The 23,104-nt window shown below is 41.8% G+C and overlaps 1 protein-coding gene across 1 annotated transcript in view; it reads left to right on the top strand.

Annotated features, from left to right (window-relative positions):
* STK4 (serine/threonine kinase 4) overlaps nt 1–23,104 on the top strand; it is a 46,504-nt gene that overhangs the window by 4,742 nt on the left and 18,658 nt on the right. Inside the window, exons 4-10 of the mRNA XM_065691400.1 lie at nt 886–1,000; nt 1,540–1,704; nt 2,104–2,271; nt 2,824–2,961; nt 3,613–3,741; nt 5,997–6,183; nt 20,951–21,108. Of these exons, the coding sequence (XP_065547472.1) occupies nt 886–1,000; nt 1,540–1,704; nt 2,104–2,271; nt 2,824–2,961; nt 3,613–3,741; nt 5,997–6,183; nt 20,951–21,108 (1,060 nt within the window). The remainder of the gene's footprint in view (nt 1–885; nt 1,001–1,539; nt 1,705–2,103; nt 2,272–2,823; nt 2,962–3,612; nt 3,742–5,996; nt 6,184–20,950; nt 21,109–23,104) is intronic.

The following is a 23,104-nucleotide window of genomic DNA, read 5'->3' as shown; positions in this document are numbered from 1 at the left end:
CAAGGCCCGAGATGAGACCTTACAGTTAAGAAGAGCAGAGGGAGCGAGTCACTGGAGCCTCGATTAAGTAGGGACAAGATTAAGGGACATTGTGCACTGTGACTGACTTGCCACTTTCACAGTTTTTCTTTAGAAAAAATTCAGCAGAGCATAGATTAAGTGCACTTTTGTTTCTTAGCTCTGTTCCCATAAAATCAGGAGCAGTCTTTCTGTTAGCGTTCTGCTGTACCTTTCCAGAGGACAGATAGTTATTCTGACCAGCGTACTTTACTAGGATTTTGGCTTTTAGGCAGCCAGAGATCTGACCGTGAGAGGCAGTCCTAGGTTGCACTGAATTCCTAAAATACATCCTGGACTAAGTTGTGAAAACAAGTAGGCGCATGTGGTAGTGGGGAAACATTCATATTAATTAACATGATAGCTATTTTCCAGTGAACTTTGGACCTTATTTAATGTTTCCACTTGGTTGCAAATGCTCTGCAGCAGCCTTATTGGTGACTGCTGTGGTCTGTTTCTCATTCCCATGTCCTGCCTTCTTGCTTGCCACAGAACTGACCTTGTTGTAATCCAATTCGGGGAGCTAAACCAGATTGAAGCTAATCACTTCTTATTTCTACAGGATTTATTTTCAGATGTTTAGCTCCCTGAACTGCCTTACTGGCGGGTCAGATGAGCACCACTCTGGGGAAGAGGCTTGGCAGGGCTGCAGCAGCCCTGTGCAAGTTCAGACTGGTTTGGAATACTTTTGATCAGGGTTTCAGTGGCACTTCAGCTCTGAATTTCTAAAGCATACTTAGGGACTCTGCAGTGTATTGTGCTTATTCAGTTATGCTGGTTACTGATGTCTGATCCTTTGTTTTCTTCTTCTTTTTTTGCGTTTCTTAGTCCTCATGTGGTGAAATATTACGGCAGCTATTTTAAGAACACAGACCTGTGGATAGTCATGGAATACTGCGGCGCTGGATCTGTGTCTGATATTATTCGATTACGAAACAAAACTGTACGTCCTTTCTTCTTTGAATGTGTAAATGGGAAATAGGGGTGTCCAGCAGTTCAAGGGAGCTGAGTAGTTTGGACATAATTCTCATGGTATTCAGTGCCTGAGACAACCATTGACCAGAACTTGAGGTCCTTTGTTTCTCTGAAAGTAAGAAAGTTGATGACATTGATCGAGTTTTGGTTATCTGGATAATATAATCAGTGGAGCAGATTTTGGTTTGTTTGCTTTCCTGAAAACCCAGACCAATTCCAAAGTAGAATCTGTAGTCTGTTTGACTTGACTTGGCCTTATTTTGGCTATGGCAGGGTAAGAATTATTGGTTGAGAAAGGTTATGGTATGTGAAATGGTACATGTGTATGCTGACTGGCATCTAGTTCTACATAATACTGTAAGTCACTGACTAATTTCCCATTAGTATAGCAACCTTTAGTGAAGGCAATTAAATGGCAATTAGTGAATCTCAGGAAGCATAGACTGAAACACAATAGTGCTACATCGCAGGAACTGATGGCTTGGCAGTAACTTTTATTTTCTTTAGCTCACAGAGGAGGAAATTGCTACAATAGTGCAATCAACACTGAAAGGACTAGAGTACCTGCATTTTATGAGGAAAATACACAGGGACATCAAAGCTGGAAATATATTGCTAAATACAGAGGGACATGCTAAACTTGCAGACTTTGGCGTGGCAGGACAACTTACAGTAAGTAAAACCAAGATGCTTGTGTACACTTCAGTTTATCTTCTTAACATGCATGTGAGTGTGATGTGCTTGTGGAGACTTTGAGGAATTGTTCTGAACTGGTTTTTAGCACTTTACATCAACATAATAAGATGCTAAACCAGCAACAGATTAGAGCAGAGCTTCCTCTGTGGAAACCTTTATACCCAAGTAATGGCCTGCTGTAGCATTTGCTGATTTCTTCAGGATATCTGTAATTTCTGTAAGCATATTTCAATTCCTCTTTGCAGCTGTCTGTATCCCAGTCTTGCTGAGCCTAATAGTGTGCATGCAAGATAGTTAGGGTGATAATTCATTAATGAACATTTATGGCTAATACAGTTGCCTTTGCCCGGATCTTTATCATTCTCTTCTTCTCAGGACACCATGGCAAAGCGGAACACAGTTATAGGCACCCCATTTTGGATGGCTCCAGAAGTGATTCAAGAAATAGGGTATAATTGCGTTGCAGATATCTGGTCTCTGGGAATCACTGCAATAGAAATGGCTGAAGGCAAGCCACCGTATGCAGATATTCATCCTATGAGGGTAAGGACTGTGACCTTTTAAAAGGTATGGAAAGGACATCTTACTGTTGTAGCTGGCTGAATAACATCTCAATGTGCCACCTTGCTTTTAATTTGTTTTCTGACAGTTATTTGCACTGTTGATGAAATGAAAAGCAGGTCTTTGAGAAAGAGAATCTGCATGGGAAAAAAAATCACAATCCTCTTCCATTAAGGCATAGCTGAAGCTCCCTGTGTTAAGTGTGAAGAAATATATTTTCAGCTGTATTATCCAAAGTGATTTTTTTTTTTCTTTTAATGCGAACACAAGTATTTTAAGACAAAAAAAGCAGATTCGCATTGCTTGGGGCACAAAATGGCTCAGACAGAAGTGTAAGCACCTAGTGAGAAAAGTCTGGTTTCTTGTTACTTGTTCCCTCTGAGCAAATTTATGTATAATATTGGCACAAACTCTTCAGAAGCAGCAAACTCAATGTCTGTCATTCTTTAGTACCAGTGTCTGTGTGTGTTCATGTTGTATTGTTGGAAAGCATTAAACTTTGTTTGCAAATCTGGACTGTTCTTCTGGTTTTAGGCAATTTTCATGATTCCCACCAATCCGCCTCCAACATTCCGGAAACCAGAGCTCTGGTCAGACAATTTTACAGACTTTGTAAAGCAGTGTCTTGTCAAGAGCCCAGAGCAGCGTGCCACTGCAACCCAGCTTCTGCAGGTGTGCCTTTTCTTACCAGTCCATAAGCTCTAGAGAAGGCTTTCTAGAGCAGGTAGTGCCCCATGGCTGTTGAGCTCTTGGTTTCATTTCTTGCTACTCCTGCTCACTACAGACTTTACTTTTTAATATGTCATTTTGAAAATCTTACACTCAACTTCAACTTTTCAGCTCTTCTCTAAGGACCAGTCTGACTTCAGCTTCCCATCTGTGTCTCCTCTGGGTTGGGTTTATGTTTGTTTGGCTTTGGAGGGGTTGTCGTTGTTGTTTAGTTTTGGTGTTTTTTCACTTTCAAGTTCTCACCAGCACAGCCAAGAAACTGCCTCTTAAAAAAGGGGAGGCTAAATGAAAGTGATTACTCTGAATGGTCTCAATGGTGATGATCTGTGTAACTGGTTCTTGACAGCTAAGCTGCTCAGGAAAGTAAGTGGAGTTGTGGAAGGGAATGAGCCAAAGGTCTCACAGCAGTAGTAGTGCCTTTGGGGCATGGTCTTGTTTGGAGGTCTCCCTCCTCTGCCAAACAGAAGTATTAGATTTTTATTTTAATCATGTATTAACCCTTAATTTTGATTGGAACTAGACTATAGTAACAATGTTTTATTGTTAGATCTTGGCTTGGGTGCAGTGCTTATTTGTTTTCAAAATCCTTTTCAGCATCCTTTTGTTAAAAGTGCCAAAGGAGTGTCAATTCTGCGAGACTTGATAAATGAAGCAATGGATATCAAGCTGAAACGTCAAGAGGCACAACAGCGTGAACTGGATCAAGATGATGAAGAAAATTCAGTGAGTATTTAACAGCAGCTGTGTACAAAGTCCAAACTCTTGCTCCTTTCATGAGGCTTAGCTGCTTTGTTTTTTGTTTTGGCAATATTTTATCCACTTGCCCTTGGATTTTATGTAGTTATTGAGGTTTATACTTAACCCAGTGCTTGGTTCCTTCTCAGTCTTTATAGAGTGGGATAGCAAGCATGCATGGCTTGCTGTTTAGCTTGTAGTGTACCTCCAGACCTGTGATTGAATAGGTCTACAAAGGAGTGTATGCAGAAGACTTGATGTATTTTCCCAATTTTATTTATTCAGTAATGAGAATTGTTCATTGTAGATTTAGGTCTTAGACTGGTCTCCTGGTATAAAGTAATAATATCATCTGTGATGCACTATGATATAAGTATGTTGTGTTGTTTTACTATTGTTGTGCTTTAGAACCTCCCTTATAGAAACTTTCTACTACACAAGAGCAACCGACAGAAACCGGAGGTGAGGGCATGACGAGTGTCCAGGGGATTGCTGTGAATTGAAATTTGGGCTCCTTGTTTCAGTGGTTACAGCATGTGAATATGGAAAGCATGTTGAAAGCTGTTTTTTGAGCCTCTGCCTGCTTCAACCTGAATAAATGAAATGTGCTACAAAAGGCATTATATGCCAGACCTTTTCAGAGGTTAGGCCTCAACAGCATGGCCCACAGTCTGGATGCTGAAGGCATTGTTCATCTAGTTCTCCAGTTTAGGACTGCCTATTTATTCAGTGTGGAAGTAACTTCACTGGTCATGTTGCCATGATGTTGGCTCTAAGAGTATTGTCCCTACTCTGTATTTCTTCATTTCTGACTGATCTGGAGTCACATTGCTGAGAGATAATGTGTATGTAGTGGAGTTGAATGGTCTCTGTCAGTGTGTGTGTTCTCCTGAAGCTTCTCTACTTCGTGTCTGATAGCAGAAAAGTGTTCCTAAGCACTTCCCAAGTGCTATGGAAACTCCTGCTTTAGTCCTTTGTTAAATGATGTGTAGCTAGCAAATCTGTTACTTCCTCTCACCCACTCATCTCCACATAAAATTACTTTTCCTCCATTAACATTTCATGTAGTTTTCTCCTCCTTTTGCTATTGGTTTTGAGGCTGAGAAGTAAATTATGTAGACACCTTTGACAGAACAGATAAAATGCATGGAACACCAGAACATGGAGAGGTGTACTTCCTTTCAGTGACATTGAGATTAAGTATTACAGCTTGATGTGCAAGACCCATGTTTTTCCTCTGACACTAGTACAGATCAGTAAGGCCATGGTCGCACATAAAGAACTGCGAACTTTATCCTCACAACTAAAGTTGAGTATCTCATCTAAGGTGAGATGCCTAGAAACCCTGCTGTAAACCTAGGAAGCAACTTTCGCTCTTTTAGTTGAATAGCTGATCCACATTTCCAAGATACTAAATAGGTTGTGGAAATATTGACCTTATTTGTGAAATCCTAGTCACAATCTAAACTTAGTGAAGCACACACCACCTAATGAAACTGCCACCTCTGGCTGACTTCCTGGGCTAGGAAGTTGTCCCACCAGAGTTTGTTTAGGAGCTTGTGTTTTCCTACAGAGTCAGTCTCTTGAGCCTTGACAGCAATAACTCAAACTTGTACAGCATTAGTACCTGTTAGCAAGTGAAAAGATAAGAACTAGTTTTCATGCAAAAACATTACTCACTTTAATAATTTCTTTCATTCCTTTTAAAATAATTTCAAATTCTCTTCATTTTTATTCAGTGCTTCTGAAGTCGATAGCAGGTAAAATTACTTAAATGTTAGACAGGCTCCTAATAATTTTTCTTCAGTGTGCCACATGCACTCTAGACTTAGAGCTATTGCTAATAACTAGTGACTCCTCAGTGAACTGTACCACTTGAGACAGGGGTTTTAGATCAACTGTTAAAACTGGTAACATGACTAGGAACACTAATGACTGAAGGAGTGTAGTAATCTACTCTTACAGATAGGTCACCAGGTCAGAAATGAGATACAACTTACATTGAGAAACTTCTGCTGATCATTTATCTGTTCTCTTACTTATTACACTGGCAGAAAAGTGCAAAGACTTCCCATTACCTGTTTGGAGATGACGGGGAGAGAATTAAGTGCGTAAACCAAAATGTTGCTTCTATGTGTATTTGTAAATATCTCTGGATTAGTAAGACTTGTCTGTATTTAAGGACACATTCTTCACAGGCCTTCACCATCATCAGTAAAAATGTATTTGACATCCTTATACAGGAAGAAGATGAAACTGATTCAGGTACCATGGTGAGGGCAAGTGGAGATGAAACTGGTACCATAAGAGCTGTCAACACCATGACTGATGGAGCCAACACAATGATAGAGCATGATGGCACCTTGGAATCCCAGCTGGGCACAATGGTCATAAACACTGAAGAGGAAGAAGAGGAGGGCACCATGAAAAGTAAGAAAACATCTTTAACTTCTAGAATATTACTTAAGACGTAATGCAGGCTATGATGTGTATTTCCAGCCTGCTTTGATTTCTTTGTGGTTGCTTTTAGTTGCAGGGAGCTAGAACTCTTAGGTGAATGCCTTCTGGCAGAGGAGAAGAGACCCCTTCTAGGTCCAAGTTTCAAGCCATTCTTTTTAGTCTTGCTCTTGGTATAGCTGATGAATTGTGCACAATTTCCACCAGCTTCTGTGGTGATCAAAACCCATCTGATTCTAGCTAATGTGGGGGGGTTTGTTGGTTCTTTGTCTTTTTCACAGAATGTTGAGGAGTGAGACTAGCATAGGGTTAATAGAATAAATTGTGTTGCTTTAGAAGGTGATCTGGCATCTGAAAACAGTATGTGTCTGAGCTGATGCCTCAAATTAAGGGCTATGTTTATAAAGTGACAAATACCTCGCAGGTTTCAAGCACAGCAAGGCATTCAGTGGGAGGAGACAGCACGTCTCCAGACTGGTGCGTTTCTTTAGCGTTACCTTAATCACTAAGGACAACTGAATAAACTCTGTGTTGCTGTTCTGAGGCATTCAAGTTGAAATCTGTTCTACCCTAAAATAGAAAAACTTAAAAAAAACTACAAGCCTTGTCACAGGATGGAAGGTTTTTAAATGATGTAACTCATGGATGTTTGCTCAAGGACTGAGGAGAGTGCTGAGTGGAGGCTCAGCAGTGGTTAAATATGACTATCATGGGCAAGGCTTGTTCTCTTGCACTCCTTCCAAAGACTTCCTTGGCTGTCTGGTTTTGACCCTTCAGCTATTGTGAGAGAAGAGAAAAATTCTCAACATGAGTTTTCTTAGGAATTTCTCTGTTCAAAGCTTTTTCCATGTGGGGGCCTTCTAGAGCTTGTGGAAAGATGTTGGGTTTGAGGGTGAAATTTCAGCAGAATCTGCTTAAAAAGTTTTCAAATTTCGGCAGCCACTGATTCAGCACATGAAAATCCAGATGTGTCAGCCCATGTAGTAGGTTGTGGCAGCAAAGACAATGGAGTAATGCTGTTGGGCTTTGTGGAACAAGGTAGCTTTGGCAAGGAGACAAAGGGATGCTTAGAGTAGCTAAAATGTCACCTGAAGAATGGGACATGTTAACAGCCTTAAACCTAGTGCAATTGCAGTTTCTTTACAAATAGACAACACTGTTAGTTTTTCATCACCAGTGTGTATTGTTCCATTTCATGATTCATGATAACAGGGGTTTTACTGTTTGTGGTGCTCCTGCCCTGGCTACCAAAGGTGTGTAAGTAAAGTGCCTCTTCAGTTGATCTTCCTGGATTTTAAGATTGCAGCGCTTGTAACTCAAAAGCATCTAATGCTGACTACAAACTAGTGGGCAGAGATTTAGAATCATAGAATAGTTAGGGTTGGAAAAGACATTAGGATCATCAAGTTCCAACCCTCCTGCCATGGGCAGGGGCACGTCCCACTGAACCATGTCACCCAAGGCTCTGTCCAGCCTGGCCTTGAACACCGCCAGGGAGGGAGCATTCACAGCTTCCCTGGGCAACCCATTCCAGTGTCTCACCACTCTTACAGTAAAGAACTTCTTCCTTATATCCAATCTAAACTTCCCCTGTTTAAGTTTCAACCCGTTACCCCTTGTCCTATCACTACAGTCTCTCCGCAGCATCCTTACAGGCCCCCTTCAGATACTGGAAGGCTGCTATGAGGTCTCCATGCAGCCTTCTCTTCTCCAGGCTGAACAACTGCAACTTTCTCAGCCTATCTTCATACGGGAGGTGCTCCAGTCCCCTGACCATTCATCCTCGTGGCCCTCCTCTGGACTTGTTCCAACAGTTCCATGTCCTTTTTATGTTGAGGACACCAGAACTGCACACAATGCTCCAAGTGAGGTCTCATCTTTGAAGAGATGCCTTTGATAATGTCTTTTGCAAGGGCATAGTCTCATTTTGAGTAGAATCAGTTACGAGTATAGCAGTGTCTTCAACATATTATAGTATCTAACCTCAAGAGGGAGCTCCAGAACAAGCTCTACATCTCTATGACTTGAAAGTCAAGTTATTACTTTAAAGCTTCCTTAGACTTCAGACTCTAAAGGACTCAGTTCTTCAGCTGCTGCTGCATCATGGTATTCAAAGCTGAGTATGCAGCAGAAGCACCTGAGCAGCTCTGCCTGCTGAAGGAAGTGTTCTGAGAGCCTAGGTGCAGGTGATGGTTGACACTGTACCACATTCCTGTCGATGGGTGTCACACAGTGGTATCCGGTGAAATCCAGCTGTGCTTAGTGCTCTCTGCTGCAGGCTGTGCTGTGTTTTCATAGCAGGTACCTGCATTCCAAGAACTGTGATGTTAATGACAATTACTGTACCAGACTAAAACTTCATTTTTAACACCTTATTTTCCTCCTATTGCCAGTACTGTAATTCTGGAATTCCGGCTGCTGCACAGAGCTGTTCTGTATGTGTTTCTCAGCCGCACTGCAAGGCAGTGTCTTTGAGCAGCTTGCCCTTCACATGAATTGCCTGTAGCTCCATTTTTCAGCTTGCCATTTCGATATTCGTGTTCTCATACCATTCTGTTAAATTGATTTAATGGTGAAGCTCATCAGCCTGCTGCAGAATTCTCTGGAGCAAGTTCTTTTTGTGATCTTAAATATAAACGTAATAATGCTGTTTGAGGTTGAAGAAGCTTCATTGATTTGTATTTTTAAAGACATCTCTATTTCATTTGGCAGCTTGTGTTATGACTCACAATAAAATCTGGTTTAGGTCAATAAAAAAGTTCTGATTTTTCTTGTATCACATTAGCAGAAGAATTTAGCTTCCTTACATGTCTTGGGTTTTTTAACTGCAGGCTTCTGAGCTTGTTCTTAGCGCTTCTTCCTACTTCCAAAAAATAAACCTCTGTCTTGACCAGTTTTTGGTTTGGTTTCATTTATTCTTTATGTTAAAAGTGTTTATAGGGTACTTAAATACAATGCTTTCAATAGGATTGTCTTAGAAATGTTTAGCGAATAGCTTTCAATAGCCTTGAAAGTGATTCTTTTCATAAATCAATTAATGACACTTCAGGCTCAGAGGAAAAGCATTCATAAATCCCAGTATATTGCATTGCAGGGGAAGTTTTGTTTTGTGGTCAATTGAGCTGTAATTCTGTTTGCTTAAATTCTTTCATTTGCATGGCTTTTTTCTGGGCACTCAATATAAATACTCTGTCAGCATTAAAAATGTCACTGTGACATTCTGTTATGTGTTTTGAAAGCAGTAAAGTGATTGCCTGAAACCGCAGATACTAAATTGTGCTGTGATGCATTTTACTTATAAATCGATTGCTAACAGATTACTTCTGGATTGCAGTTAAAACTATTCCAAGGAAACTTTGGAAGTAGCTGAAGATCTGTAGATGAACAATGATTTGTAATAAGACATTTCCATTGTGGTTGAAAGCTGGAATAACTTTTGAACTGTTTATATGTCTGAAAGAATCTTTTCCCCATTTTTCTATGAGAGTATACATAGTGCTAGTAAACAGTGCAGCATTTTTTACTCTTTTTGCTTTTTCTGCTTTATTTGCTATAGGTCTTTAGATAGTGGAAACTTGGCATGAGTTTTTCTCTTCAATTTAGAGAGTGGAACATAATTTTATAATATAGCAGATAAACATACTGCCTTCCTTGGACACTGCAATACAATCAGAGCCAAGTGAAATAGGATCTAGTTTGTCTACTACTATAATCTGTCCCCTTTTCTACTTTAAAGGGCCTCTTGCTTGTTTAAGCACCAAATAAAATGACACTGGAGAACAGAGAACTGCCAGCAGTGGTGTGAGTTGGGCTGTCTGGTTTTGCGATTGAAATGAATGAGGGATCTGGAGATGGCGGAAGAATTGTGGGTGTGGGGTTTTATTAGTGCAGCACGTATTCAGTAGTGTCTGCTGCAGAGGCAGACCAGAAGCTCTAATAACGCTGTTGCCTCTGTCTTGGTGATATAATGTGCAGGTAAAAGTTCTTCATAGTTTGTGAATGTTTAAAATAAAGAATTCTAGGCTTTGTTCTCATAATACAGTTCTGGGTGGTTTGGGTTTTGTTACGCTTTTAGCATGCTGACACTGCTAGGTATGGTTGTGTCCTTTCAAAAAGATATTTCCCCTTCTGGGGGAGATTGGATTTCATTAGCAGATTAAATGAGCGAAGATGCAAACTTCACAATTTCCCATTAGAAAAATGACTTGGAGTAAAGCTTGTTAGTCTTGGTGGCTTTATGAGACATCCAGTGGGCGACACTTAAACCTGAACCTGAGAAGTGTTACTGCCAAGACTTAGGGAGCTTCTTTCCCCTCAGTAATTAACCTGTGACTTTTCAAGTAAAGCAATGACTATAAAAGCTGTAACATGAACAGCGATAGGAATATGGAAGCTTTATGTGATTGTGTTAGTATTTTAATTGAACGAAATATTACTGGTGTGTAGCTGAGGTAGCTGTTGGTGGTGTAATGTCAGTATTTGTCCAAAAAAGTGCAGATTAATGTTACCCAAATAATCTGATGTGGGTACTGTAGAGAATAGCTCTGCATCTTGTCAGGATTTACATCACGTGGATATCAAAAGATGTTGGCTGTGTTTTACCTCTGGTTTCCTCTATAGACAGTAGCTCTTTGTAGCAGCTTCCCACTACTTAGTGTTATTAATGTCCACTGGTACAGTTCTGTGTTTAAAGTAAATTGGACCATTTAGGCATCGTTGGGCCATTGAACACTCTTAGCATTACGCATTTAAATAATACACTGTTTATAGAAACTCCTACACTGATTAAATTCTTCTTGACTGTAATAAGCATTGTACTGCTACTCTCTAGGTGCGGGGAATACAAATCTTCACAGGTAACTCTTCCAGCTGTGCTACTTTCTGACTTCTATCTTAATAGTGTCCTTGCTGGCAAACTTGGCATACATAGGGGCTAGCACAGTTTTAGGATATCAAGTTGTGTGGACTGCAGGCTGCAGTTCTGAGCGATGGGGGGAGTTGTATATGCTGTCACTTTGTTGTGGGGTTTGTTTTTTCTGTTTGAATAGGGATAGGAGCTCAATGCAGGGTGTTAGCGATTGAAATAGTGCTTCTGTGCAGACTGAAGCATGAAGTGATAGCCGGGATCTGAGTTGGATGCTTGTCCACCTTTGGTTGTCATGAATATTTGACAAAGCGTTAACACTAAGACAGAGTTAATAATCTGTTAATATTTTTGCTGAGACATGGAAATTGAAGAGATGTGTGTGTTTAACACAGCTATTTTTGCTGGTCCTAACACTTTTAAAAACTCCTGCATTTGTGATAGGGGGGATAAAAAGTAGAGGAGTTATTTCTTTTGTTCTCTGAGAAGAGGCATTGTCTTGAAGATGGGAAATAGGACTAACAGAGTCCTGAATAATGTATAGGGGCAGTATGCTTCAGGAGACTCAAGCAAGAGACAGAGTAAATCACTTAGTAGGTATATCCATGACCCATACCTATGCATATATTTGCATGTACAGGCAAACTGTAATCTCCCTGTCTCTTCTAAGAATAAGCTTACTTTCTACTGGATCAAAATAAATCCTGGAGAAAGCTTTCCTCCTGAGCAGGAATGAGAAAATCACATTATAAATTCCTTAACTGTGTAAGTTTAAAACCAAATTAATTTTTACCAGCCAACTTTTCAAGCTTCAGGAAAAAGATGTTCCCTGCCATGTTGTTTTCTGTTCTCTCTAGATAAGCAAATGAGTTTCTGGGTTATGAATAGAAAGGGTGTTAGCAAATGCTTACTTGGTTATATGCCCTTTGGGGAGCCTGAGCCGTTACCCACAGCATGCTAGACCTGACAACTGCATACCTGTCAATGAGGTTGTTTCCTTATTAAGATTCATTAGAACCTGAGCCAGATGATGCAGGGTATGAAATGTTCATTTCTTTCTTGATGCACCTTCACATCTCGCTGTCTGTGACAGGTTCTGTGGCTGCTGGACTAAAGTAACAATTCAAGCTAATGAGGTGAAAGATGTAAGGTGTCCACTGAAAATTTGTGAATGCAGGTTTCTTCCTCCATTAGAAATACATAACGGCTTTCTTTGCTGAGATTTTATGTAAAAAAAGATTCAAAAGGAGGTAACCTGGTCTTTAGCAGCTCTCATTACTGTGAGGATTTCCTCCTCTTTCAGAATGATTCCTCAATTGTGTGCACTACAGCTTCAAATGAGTGTTGGGCCTCTTCTCCTTAGATGCTTTTCATAGAAACATAGAATCATTTCATGTCTTATATTCATTAAAAGAGAATAGTCGGGATACCAAGCATTGATTTTTATGGTAATTTAGGAGCTCGCTCTTGATAGCAACACCTGTCAGGTATATTCTATTTTGATTTAGTTTGAGATAGGCTATAATTATGGGAAGACTTGTCCCCATAACACTTCCTATCTATTGAAGCTTATGTGGTCTGCTTTTCATATGAGGAAATCTCAGCTTGTATCACCAGTGGGTGAATTCATTAATGATGGAGCGCTTTTTGCTCTGGTTGAATAAATTGGCATCTCTCTGCTCCACTGCATAGAATCACCCAGTCCTGATCATACCGTACAAATTACACTGTTCAGCTCCCAAAGTGAATCTGTGATCTCTTAAGAAATAGCCTGAGGCAAGTAAAACTGCAGTTCCATTTAAAATTTAATATTAATGAAGCATTGCTTGCATGTAATCATCAGGCAGTGTTTTGTGCATCCTAAATACAGGTGCATTTTCGGTCTTAAATTCAATCTAAAGCAGACAGCAGCTCACTGAGAGTGCTGGGGACTGAGCCTGTGAGGAGTCAGTGAAAGATCTATGCTTATTTAGACCTCTAAAATGAAAGATGACATTGGATATGAGAACTCCTTAAAATAAAAATACTAGAAAAGGGCAAGGAGGGAAGGTGAATGCTGTAGAGGATGATGGTTTGAATGCCAAAAAGCTGAGGCTTGCGCAAAAGCAAGTGTGTATACGCTGGCTACCCATAAACTGCAGCCTGGAAATGCGAGGGTTTATGGCTCCAGAGGAACAGCAGGCCTGTCAACAGCAAGGACAAGGCACCAATTGTTTTACAGTAGACCTTGATCCCTCTGTGAGAGGGACTATATAGTCTTGTATATAGTAGCAGAAGGCTGTGCTGCTTGTCCCAGCGGATCCTTTCCTGTATTACAGCTGAATAAAGGCAGGTAATAGCTCTGCTTCTTCAAAGTTAACATGAGTGCTCTCCACTGCATGTCTGCGATCTCTTTTGAGCTCCTGCTTGCAGGGGTGCAACTTCTGAGCTTTGTGCTCAGTCTTGAGCACAAGTCAACTTAAACTTGTATTGCTCCTGACACCTCATTGTCATAAACCCAAGTATTATCTATTGCTGAGGGCAATTGTCCTTCTAAGGGTTGAAGCCTTCTGAAATCTTGACAAATACATGGTCCCAGTATCAGGTTTTAGTTTGATGTTGCTAATGTAGTAATTGATCACTTCATTGTTGATTTACATTACCGTCTTTGTAGATGAATTTGTAGCATGTTCTCATGACATTTCCCATCCATAACTTTAGCTTTAATTTTGTGAAGGGAGAAAATTTCTCACCATGGTTTCCAGGATAAGTATTATAAGTATTAACTGTATCAACTGTCTTGAGTAGAGAGCACACAAAAAAGTGTTCCTGATGTTATGTTACTTTCTCTCATGACAAGCATTGCAGCTCTAGAATATTCACCCTATGTAGACAAAAGCAATCTCTTTCAAGAGAAAAGAATAATAAGTCAAGGATTCTTCTGCTGTCAAGTTTGAGTAGATGTCCTGGGTTGAGCAGCAGCAGTCATTTCTCTCCTTCTTAGGAGCTAGTACAGTGCTGTGTTTTGATCTTTTGGCCTTGGAACAGTGGTGATAACGCCGATGTTTTCAGTTGCTGCTCGAATGTTTGGTCTGGCCAAGGACTTTCTGAGCCTTATGCTCTGCCAGGGAGGAGGGGAGGCCGGGAGGAAGCAGAGACAGGACACCTGACCCAAACTGACCAAAGAGGTATTCCATACCACAGCACGTCATGCCCAGGATGTAACGGGGAGTGACCCGGAAGGGTTGGGTCGGCAGGGTTGGACGAGGTATCGGTTGGTGCTCGGCTGGGGGGAGTGGGGCGAGTTATCAGTTGGCTGGTGTTGAGGTGTTGTATTCTTTCCTCTTGTTATTTCCTTTATCATTATTATTATTGGTGGTAGCAGTAGTGATCTATGTTATACCTTAGTTACTAAACTGTTCTTATCTCAACCCGTGGGAGTTGCATTCCTTTCGATTCTCCTCTCCGTCCCTCCAGGAGCAGGGGGAGGGCAAGAAGTGGGGGGAGTGAGTGGACGAGGTTTGTGGTTGGGTTTAAACCACGACAGTAGAGAATAATAATTCTAGAGAAAAGCAGAAATTCTGGTTTCATTACTCAGCAAGCTTGACAGAAGGACTTTGTAAATCCCACTTTCCCTTTGAAGGCATCCTTTGAAACTCAAGAGCTTCTGAAAACTGTCGATTGTGAGAGCTAATTTGACAAAATCAACAAAATGAGTGCTTTGATTTCTGGGATTAGATGTTACTGAATGATCTGGTTTCATGAATGCTCTTTACTGCTGGGAGAAAAGAAAAAGGTAAATCTCCTGTTGGTTTAATTGACTGTGTTGTTCCTTCTCTGTCATTCTACTTTCTCTGCAGCATCGTATGGAAATACAAATGGCCTGAAGGCTCTCCACACCCTCTTTGTCATCTTTTGCTTGATGTAAGGCAGTATGTTGCAGTCAGCCACTGCCCCTGACCTCTTCTATTCCTTCCAGTATTGAGGCTGGTGACATTTTTGGGAAGGGAGCACATTGCTGTTCTAAGTTTTTCATTAAAACTTGCCCTTGCTGTAGCCTGGCAGAGGAGAAGCTCTAGTGTGCTGAGGCCACTGGCTGTTGCTGATGTTGCCTTGCTGGCTTCTTGCAGTGCCCTGTATTTGTCAGTCTCCTTTTGTCTCATCTGGACTGTTTGTGCTTTGGGTAAGGTCTGTCCCATCTTTCGTGGTACCACATGCAGTTAGACTTTGCTTTCCACTGCTGAAAGGGTACACTTAAATCAGTGGTAAGCTTAGCATGGTGCTCCCTTAAAAGTCAAAATCTAAGGGGTATTTGTTAACAATTTACAGCATCCTCTACCTTTGGACCAGCCAATTTCACCTCTTCTTCTGTTCTCACGCACAATACTGGTGTTCTTAGACTTTCCTAGACATGACTTTCTACCAGGCAGCACTTGTGAGCTTTCCATGGAGGGCTCCTGCCAATGCCTGTGGCTCCCTACAGCCAGCCCAAACCTGCAGTTCTGCAGTCAGCTGGACCAGCTCCAGCAGAGCTGTGGTGTTCCATTTGTGTAATTAATACAGCTCCTAAATGATGACTGCATATCTAAATGGTAGACCGTTAATGGCTCCAGGGACTTCTCGTGGCTCATCCTTATAAGCAACTCTTTAAGTTCCAAAATAAATGCATGATGAAGCCTTTCTTGTGACTGCAGGGTGACCTTCTCATAAAAGGCTCTTCTCTGCCACAGCTGTGATCTCACTTTTTGTCAAACCTTCATATTTTAGTCTAACCCTATAAAACCAGGAAGTTAAATGCTTTTTGGCACGGACACGTTTAGTGCTCTGTCATCTTTCAGCAGCATCTGCTTCTGCAAATAGCAGTGATCGATTTTTGTCTTCGGCTGCCTGTTATCCAAGTCTTAAAGATATAGCAGTGTGATTCTTGTGTTGAATTAATAGCAGATCATCTTTGAAAAGATGACACTGATGTTAAGCACCAACATTAACGAAATCAAGTCGTGCTGAGCTGATAATTGATTTGCTATAATGTCTTTCTGTCTCCAGAAGTGTTTCTGTTGGTCTTGCTGCATATGCACCCCTACTGAGATCATAGCAGCACCTACAGCTTCAGGCATCTTGAATCTGTATTCTGGCTATTTTTAATTTTATCTCTTTTTTCCCCCCTATTTTTTTTCAGTTAGCAATCTCTATTTTAATCAGTTCAAACAAAAACCAAACCAACGCTGAAGATGCAGTGTTGCATGTTGATGTGTAGAAATGTACTAAAATTGGTGACTAAATGTACTGAAATTGGTGACTAAAGGTTTCAAGCGCCTGAAGCGAGTGCAGAGTTAGAGGTGCCTGACAGGGGGTGTGAGGGATGTTAATCACAGCTTGGCAGGGACCTCTGAAGGGCGTCAGTCTGCTTCCCTGTGCCATGGCTGGGACCAAGTGCAGTGGTTGCTCACAGCCTTGCGTAGTCATTCCATCCTTGCTGTGTTGCACAACCATTCCTGTTGTGAAAACTTTCTTCAGCTGAGTTGCCCTTGCTACTTTTCAAATCCTTCCTCTCATCCTTTGCTTGGCGAGAGTAGGGCTGTGGTGGTCTGTTGGGGTGAGAGACCACAGTGGAGCCTCTCCTGCCCTCCATATGCCAAACAAAAACCCCCTTCCCTTCCACCCTCTCACCATGGCAGAGACCCCTTTGGTGTCGTAACAGCCTTCTGCTGCAGCCCTCCATCAGCTTTTTTGGTCACTGGTGGGGGTGAAAATCCAGTTGTACTCTTCAAGGTTATGAACTCACCACCATTGCTTCCTGTGCTTCCTTCATTTGTTTCATTTCTGCATGAAAACAGACATTTTATTAAGTAAAGCTTGGGTTTGGCTATGCTTTTCAATAATTCAAGTTGCCAGGGGAGGGGAACCTCAATCCATCTCACTGTTAGCAGTTTGATGCCAGTGCCAGCAAGAGCTGCCCAGAGCATGGAAAGGGATTGCAGATCCCCTGAAGAGCAGCACAGAGGCATTCCAGCCACTCCAGCAGCAAGTCAGCTTCATGCAGGATCCAACTTAAAGACCTGTATGCAAATGCATATATCATGGGGCATAAACAACTGGAGTTCAAGATCCTTAGGGCAGCATGGAGGGTGCGCAGTAACCCCGGACTTCAGGAGAGCAGACTTTGGCCTCTTCAGGAATGTGCTTGGTAGAGTACCATGGGACAAAGCCCTGGGGGGAAGAGGGGCCCAAGAAAGCTGGTTAATATTCAAGGAGTACCTCCTCCAAGCTGAGGAGTGGTGAATTCCAACAGAGAGGAAGTCAGGCAAAAATGCCTGCATGAATAAGGAGCTCCTGGACAAACTCAAGCACAAAAACAAAGCCTACAGAGGGTGGAAGCAAGGGCAGGTAGCCTGGGAGGAATACAACCCAAACCATTCCATGGTTCTAGGATAATTCCATGATACTACAATAGGTTGTTGTTCAGTAGATGTAACCAGTTGTTTACAAATCCTGCAGTTGGTAAAATACAGGTTGGGGGAAATGAGCATGGTTGTTTCAGTGGCACTGAATTAAGCTCTGGCATGAGCAAGCAGTCTTTAAGAAAAAGAACTGGAGCAAAACTGGTCGATGAGAAAATGAACATGAGCCGGCTGCAGTGTGCGCTCGCAGCCCAGAAAGCCAACCGTATCCTGGGCTGCATCAAAAGGAGTGTGAGCAGCAGGTCCAAGGAGGTGATCCTGCCTCTCTGCTCTGCTCTTGTGAGACCTCACCTGGAGCATCCTGTGCAGTTCTGGTGTCCTCAACATAAAAAGGACATGGAACTGTTGGAACAAGTCCAGAGGAGGCCACAAGGATGATCAGGGGACTGGAGCACCTCCCGTATGAAGACAGGCTGAGGAAGTTGGGGCTGTTGAGCCTGGAGAAGAGAAGGCTGCGTGGAGACCTCAGAGCAGCCTTCCAGTACCTGAAGGAGGCCTATAGGGATGCTGGGGAGGGACTCTTCATCAGGGACTGTAGTGATAGGACAAGGGGTAACGGGTTCAAACTTAAACAGGGGAAGTTTAGATTGGATATAAGGAGGAAATTCTTTCCTGTGAGGGTGGTGAGGCACTGGAATGGGTTGCCCAGGGAGGTTGTGAGTGCTCCATCCCTGGCAGTGTTCAAGGCCAAGTTGGATGAAGCCTTGGGTGTGATCGTTTAGTGTGATGTGTCCCTGCCTATGGCAGGGGGGTTGGAACTGGATGATGGTAAGGTCCTTTCCAACCCTAACTATTCTATGATTCAAAATGCTTGCTTTCAGAGTCTCCTTGCTGCAAACATTTGTTTTCAAAACATAGAGTACAAACTTGGTAGAGATTTTCTTTCTGTTTTCCTAGGAAGCCTCAATTACTGAGACCTGGGCTGGCTGTGTATAGTTTAGCATCCGTAGTCATGAATTCCTCTATTGCTACAAAACTTGCTGGTGTTAAACATTGCCGTGATTGGCCATAGCAGCTCGCCTCCTGCTTCCAGCAGGCTGGACTGCAGCACAGTCCAAGGGGTGCATTTACTTTGTTCTAAATAAATGTTTTATCACTTAGCAGTAATTGGATTGCTATTGTGTTTCAGTAATTATTCCCAACAGCAAATCTGTTCTCTGTTTCGTAGACGTGTTCCCTGAGTGACCTTCATGAAGCTTGTTTTGAAGGTGTCTTTCTTGATCTAATTCTGGATGATGAGGGGGTTTGTTTTGTTTTTTAAAAGAAGGGGAGCTGCTGTCAGGGGTAGAATAATTTGTCTTTGTTCCAGTTGTTATGGTGCAGAAGTGTAAGCACTTCAGTTCATGCTTCCGCTTTTAGCTGACCCTGGAGAGGCAGCACGATGCAGTGCTGTTTCAAAATGCATCATGACATTTCGTGCTGTGTAGAGCCACGCTTCTCTCAGTATCACAACCCAAATACCCTGCCAAGGTTTCTTATACTTCATGGAAATTTGTTCTGTAATGTGTCTATAGACAAATAACCTCCTAAAGTATCTCGTAGCTGACCAAAGAATTCATACACTTGTTTGAGGATCAGACAGAGTCTGTCAGGGAAGCTCTGGATCACTCAATGGCAATTTTATGTGCAAGAGTAATACTCGGTGATTAAATTTTAATGGATTTTCAGAGCAGCTAATATTTTTTCAAGAGGAAAGCAGTGCTGAATGTCCTTAGCAAGCAGTCTTATGATAGCTTGCCTTCTCTACAAACTCTTGCAGGAGAGTCTGCATTATGCAGACTCCACAAGCCCATCAAAGGGCAGCTCCATCCCCTGTGTGCTTCTCTGAAGCTCTAAACTTTTGGTTGATTGCCTGCCTGATAGACTGTATTTATTTCAGATGTGTGGCATTCACAGTGAACTGATTTCCACACTCCACAATTAGGCTGTTCTGATGCCATTTTCTGTTAACTCTAGTCCTACTCCTGCTTTCTGAAAATGATGGATTCTGTATCGCCTAGGACATCCATTTCAAGTACGAGTAACCTCCTTCAGTGTCTAGAGAAGCGTGTTTTATCAGAACAACATTTTACTAGGTACTGTCACAGTGCTTACTTCCATTATGCTTACAGCTTTTGTGAAGCATTTTATCATAACGAGCAGCACAGTGGCATTAAGCTCTGAGTAGATTTTAGCTGCATTTGCAGCTGCCATGGTGTTGTGGTGCAGCCTGTTCAAGCATGTTTGCTGTGCAAGACTGCCTCTTCATTTAGATAGAGACTCTTTACAAGATATAAGCTGCACTCGAGCACACAGGCCAGGTTTAAGTGTGAGTAGTCTGGGCAGCATCTGATGAACCAGTTGTATTAGTAAAGAAATCACATTTAGGGATCACAGAGAGGTTTGGGTTGGAAGGGACCTTAACCTCATTCAGCTCCAGCCCCTGCCATGGGCAGGGACACCTTCCTCTAGAGCAGCTTGCTCCAAGCCCCTGTGTCCAACCTGGCCTTGAACACTGCCAGGGATGGGGCAGCCACAGCTTCTCTGGGCACCCTGTGCCAGTGCCACAGCATCCTCACAGGGAAGAATGTTTTCCAAGTACCTAATCACAATCTCCCCTCTGGCAGGTTAAAGCCATTCCCCCTTGTTCTGTCCCTATAGGCCCATGTCAAGCGTCCCTCTCCAGATTTCTTGTTGGCCCTTTTAGGCACTGGAAGCTGCTCTCCAACGTTATTTTGACTTCTCTGTCTCTCTTTGTACCATTACCCATTTCTTATTACCACAAGTTCCTTAAATGCAGTCTAGAATTGAATGGTTAATCTATGTATCTGGCTTATTATTAGAGTAATCCTCTAAGAAAGCGTGTTCGGAGTCCTGACTGACTGCTTATATAAAGAAAACAAGAAGCTTTGCAAACTAATTAAGCCTTTCTACCCAGAAATGCAGAACTGCTTCTACCCAAGGGGAGTTATGTGGTGTTTGTATGGTAGAAATGCTTTTGAAAGCCTCGCTTGTGTACTGTTCTATTCATAAATATAAAGATGAGTTTCTGCTTGTAAAATAACGCTTTGTTAGTTTTGGATCTTTGCATATTTTGCAGTGTATGCAACCAGGCTGGGATGAAAAAACCCAGCCTCTCTAGTTGGTAGCACTTTAATTCTAGCATTCGGTGCATGAAGCTTGGTCACCTGGTAGCGTGATTTGATGGATGGATTGCAGAGGCCAAGGCCTCCAGCATTGTAATCACTTGTGTGGTGGGCTTTAAGCTTCCTTTTTCCAATTTTCTTTAGTGCACAGCCAGTTTTATGATTGAAAAAATAGTACTTTAGCCAGTACTTTATCAGTACTACGTGATTTAGTGTGTGCTAAAAAAAATAAAATCACTTTTGGATATGATATATAACTGAAAATATATTTTTTTGAAACAGTTGTTTGATTATGTTTTTACTATTTCTAGGGAGAGATGAAACGATGCAGCCAGCCAGACCCTCATTCCTGGAATATTTTGAGCAGAAGGAGAAGGAGAATCAAATCAATAACTTTGGGAAGAATGTGTCTGGCCAGACAAAGAATTCATCTGATTGGAAAGTACCACAGGATGGAGACTACGAATTTGTAAGTCTATACTTCGAAATTCAATCAGTGTGACAATCTTTAAGAGTTTTAGTCGGAGCTGCTCTAAGATTATTTCTTATTTTGACAGACTAATGGAAACTTGAGGAGATTCTAATTGCTAATGCTTTTGGATGTGGCATTTAGAAACACTCATTTTCCTTAGGTATTTCTTGTTAATAGGAACCAGTCATTATCAGTATACTTGCCTTGTTTAAAAGCAAACAAAGGAACAAAAAAGGAGGGTACAAGCCATCTTCCTTTACTTCCCAGTTATGCATTTAAAACAAAAAAATAGAATTCCAGATGGCAGTTGGAAAATGCAAATCCAGAATGTGTAGTGTTTGACAAAGAACAGTGTTAGAACCATTGAATTTCCATGTTTTTCTCCAGCTTTGGCACTGGGCTTTGTTCTGTTATGTAAACATCAAACTTGCCTTCATTCTTGCAGATCTTCAGTTTCAGTCTTTCTAACTAAGATTCACGTGGTCAGAATTTTCAGGAACTTTTTAGAAGTCCAGAGAAGGTTTTATTCTTCATAAATTTGATATCATTCTTTTTTGTAAGGATGGAAAATTTCCGTTTGGGGTTCAGAATGCCAGAAGATTCGTGCTCTGCTGAACACTGCTCCCTCCGCTGTGTTTTCTTTCAGTAACACTTCACTGCAAGCACTTTGTACTCTAAGTGTATTGTGCACCTTTACGATGTCTGTTGGTGTTGCCCGTGGTTCAGGTTGTCACGCTGCATTCAGAGCTGGCGAGATTCACTCCACCTTTACATAGCAGTTTGGAAAGCAAAATCCCGCTGCTAGTCACGACTCCAGGAGATGCTTTATTTTGAGGCTGGGATAATAGCTGAAGCCTTTCATTCTCTTTGTGCAGGTTGTATAGACTACTGCTGTTACATACGTTTTGTTGTCTGTGCTGCTGCCTCTCAAATTTTCTTATTTAGACTGAAAAGGAGGGGTGGCTGAAGGACCTGCTGCATTCTCTCTCTTGTAGCCTGTTGTGGTTTAACCCCAGCCAGCAACTTAGTGCCACGCAGCCGCTCACTCACTCCTTCCTCCCTGTCCTATGTGGAGTGGGGAGGAGAATTAGAAGAAGGTAAAACCCCAGTGTTGAGATAAGAACAGTTTAATAATGGAAATGAAGTAAAATAATAATAGAAATAATAATAACAACAATCATAGGAAAAAGAGAGAAGGAGGAATAGAATTCAGGAAACACAAGTGATGTACAACACAGTTGTTGACTACCTGCTGACCGATGCCCCTGAGAAGCGATCAGTGGCTCCTGGAAACATCCTCCCAGTTTCTATGCTAACCATGACATGCTTGGTATAGAATATCCCTTTGGCTAGTTTCGGTCAGCTGTCCTGGCTGTGCTTCCCCCCAGCTTCTTGTGCCCCTCCTCAGTGGCAGAGCATGAGACTGAAAAGTCCTTGGTTTTAGAGTAAGTGCTACTTAGCAACAATTAAAACACTGTGTTACCAACATTATTCTAAAGCTAATCCAAAACACAGCACTGCATCAGCTACTAGGAAGGAAATTAACTCTGTCCCAGCTGAAACCAGGACATAGCCCTTTGCTCCATGTATCTTTAGCCTAAAGGCTGAAAGTCTCTGCGTAAACATGTTTTGTATACGTAACCTGCAAGCTGCCTGTGTATCACAGGCCCTGGGCCAAACACAATTCCAGTCAAGTCAGATGCTTCATTTATCTCATTCACCTTACATGCTGTAACTTAATTTAATGATAAACAATTATCTTTTCAATGTGTGATGTTTCCCAGGAAACGTCCTGGGTTTGGACTATCTTAGAAGTCCTTTGTAGTCTGCAGAAGATGGCCCAAGGGAAAATTTGCTGTAATTATTTTACTTTCTAATTTGGTTGATAACAAGTTTACCAATTACCCTTATTTCCACTGAGTACGATGTGTTCCACCCTCCATACCATGAGCTGTAGGTCCAGGCTGCACTCAGCAAGCAGCACAAGCAGCGG

This window comes from Lathamus discolor, chromosome 11 (genome assembly GCF_037157495.1).
Source record: "Lathamus discolor isolate bLatDis1 chromosome 11, bLatDis1.hap1, whole genome shotgun sequence".
Classification (NCBI taxonomy): Eukaryota; Metazoa; Chordata; class Aves; order Psittaciformes; family Psittacidae; genus Lathamus; species Lathamus discolor.
Note: the sequence above shows the minus strand (reverse complement) of the source record. Positions and strands in the feature narration are given on the sequence as shown.